The sequence below is a fragment of the Myotis davidii genome, unplaced genomic scaffold (genome assembly GCF_000327345.1).
Source record: "Myotis davidii unplaced genomic scaffold, ASM32734v1 scaffold1251, whole genome shotgun sequence".
NCBI classification, from domain to species: Eukaryota; Metazoa; Chordata; class Mammalia; order Chiroptera; family Vespertilionidae; genus Myotis; species Myotis davidii.
In genome coordinates this window covers 242,693-243,585 of record NW_006283138.1, presented here as the reverse complement: position 1 = coordinate 243,585, position 893 = coordinate 242,693, and the positions used below count along the sequence as shown (strand labels likewise).

At 57.3% G+C, this 893-nt stretch overlaps 1 protein-coding gene across 4 annotated transcripts in view; it reads left to right on the top strand.

Annotated features, from left to right (window-relative positions):
- NCAPG2 (non-SMC condensin II complex subunit G2) overlaps positions 1 to 893 on the top strand; it is a 59,095-nt gene that overhangs the window by 44,066 nt on the left and 14,136 nt on the right. For all 4 annotated transcript variants that reach the window (XM_015562818.1, XM_015562816.1, XM_015562814.1 and 1 more), the window contains one exon: positions 78 to 218. In XM_015562818.1, coding sequence (XP_015418304.1) covers positions 78 to 218 — 141 coding nt within the window. The remainder of the gene's footprint in view (positions 1 to 77; positions 219 to 893) is intronic.

Sequence of the window (893 nt, the reverse complement as noted above, 5' to 3'; positions counted from 1 at the left end):
GGTGGGGGAGGGCAGGGTGGCTCCCCTGGAAGGGCCTATTCTGTAATCACCGAACTGCCGATGTGCTTTCTCCGTAGCTCCTGCACTCTGTTCAGACTCCTCTGCATGAGTTTATAACAACAGTGCAGTCTTGGCATGTGGGCACACCCGTTCACCGCGGCGTGCTTTCCACGTTGATGGCGGCGTCTGTCGTTGAAATAAGTCACCAGCTGCGAAAGGTGAAGCCCATCGTTCTGAGACTTCTGTGTTTCTTGTTGACTATACCAGGTGCTCTTTTCTGCCAGCAGCACATTTTATGTTTTAACTAGAAGCCAGGTGAACAAAAATTTGTGCACTTGGGGGGCAGAAGGGGGGGCTCAGCCCGGCCTGTGCCCTCTTGCAGTCTGGGGGATGACCCTCGGGGGGGGACCACCTGCTGGCCTTAGGCTTGCTCCCCGGGGGATTGGGCCTAAGCTGGCAATCAGACATCCCTCTGGCAGCCAGGCAGCCCTTGGGGGATGTCCACTTGCCAGCGAGGAGCAGAACCTAAGCTGCAGTTGGACATCCTTAGCACTGCTGAGGAGGCAGGAGAGGCTCCCACCACCACTGCTGTACTGATGGCTTGCTGCTGAGCAGAGTTCCCCAATGTGGGAATGCACTGACCACCAGAGGGCAACTCCTGCATTGAGCGTCTGCCCCCTGGTGGTCAGTGTGTGTCATAGTGATCAGTCATTCCCAGTCGTTCTGCTGTTAGGGTCAGTTTGCATATTACCCTTTTACTATATAGGATAGAGGCCTGGTGGTGGGGGCTGGCTGGTTTGCCCTGAAGGGCGTCCCAGTTCAGAGTGGGGGTCCCGCTGGGGTGCCTGGCCAGCCTGGGTGAGGGGCGGATGGCTGTTTGGAGCAGGTCACTT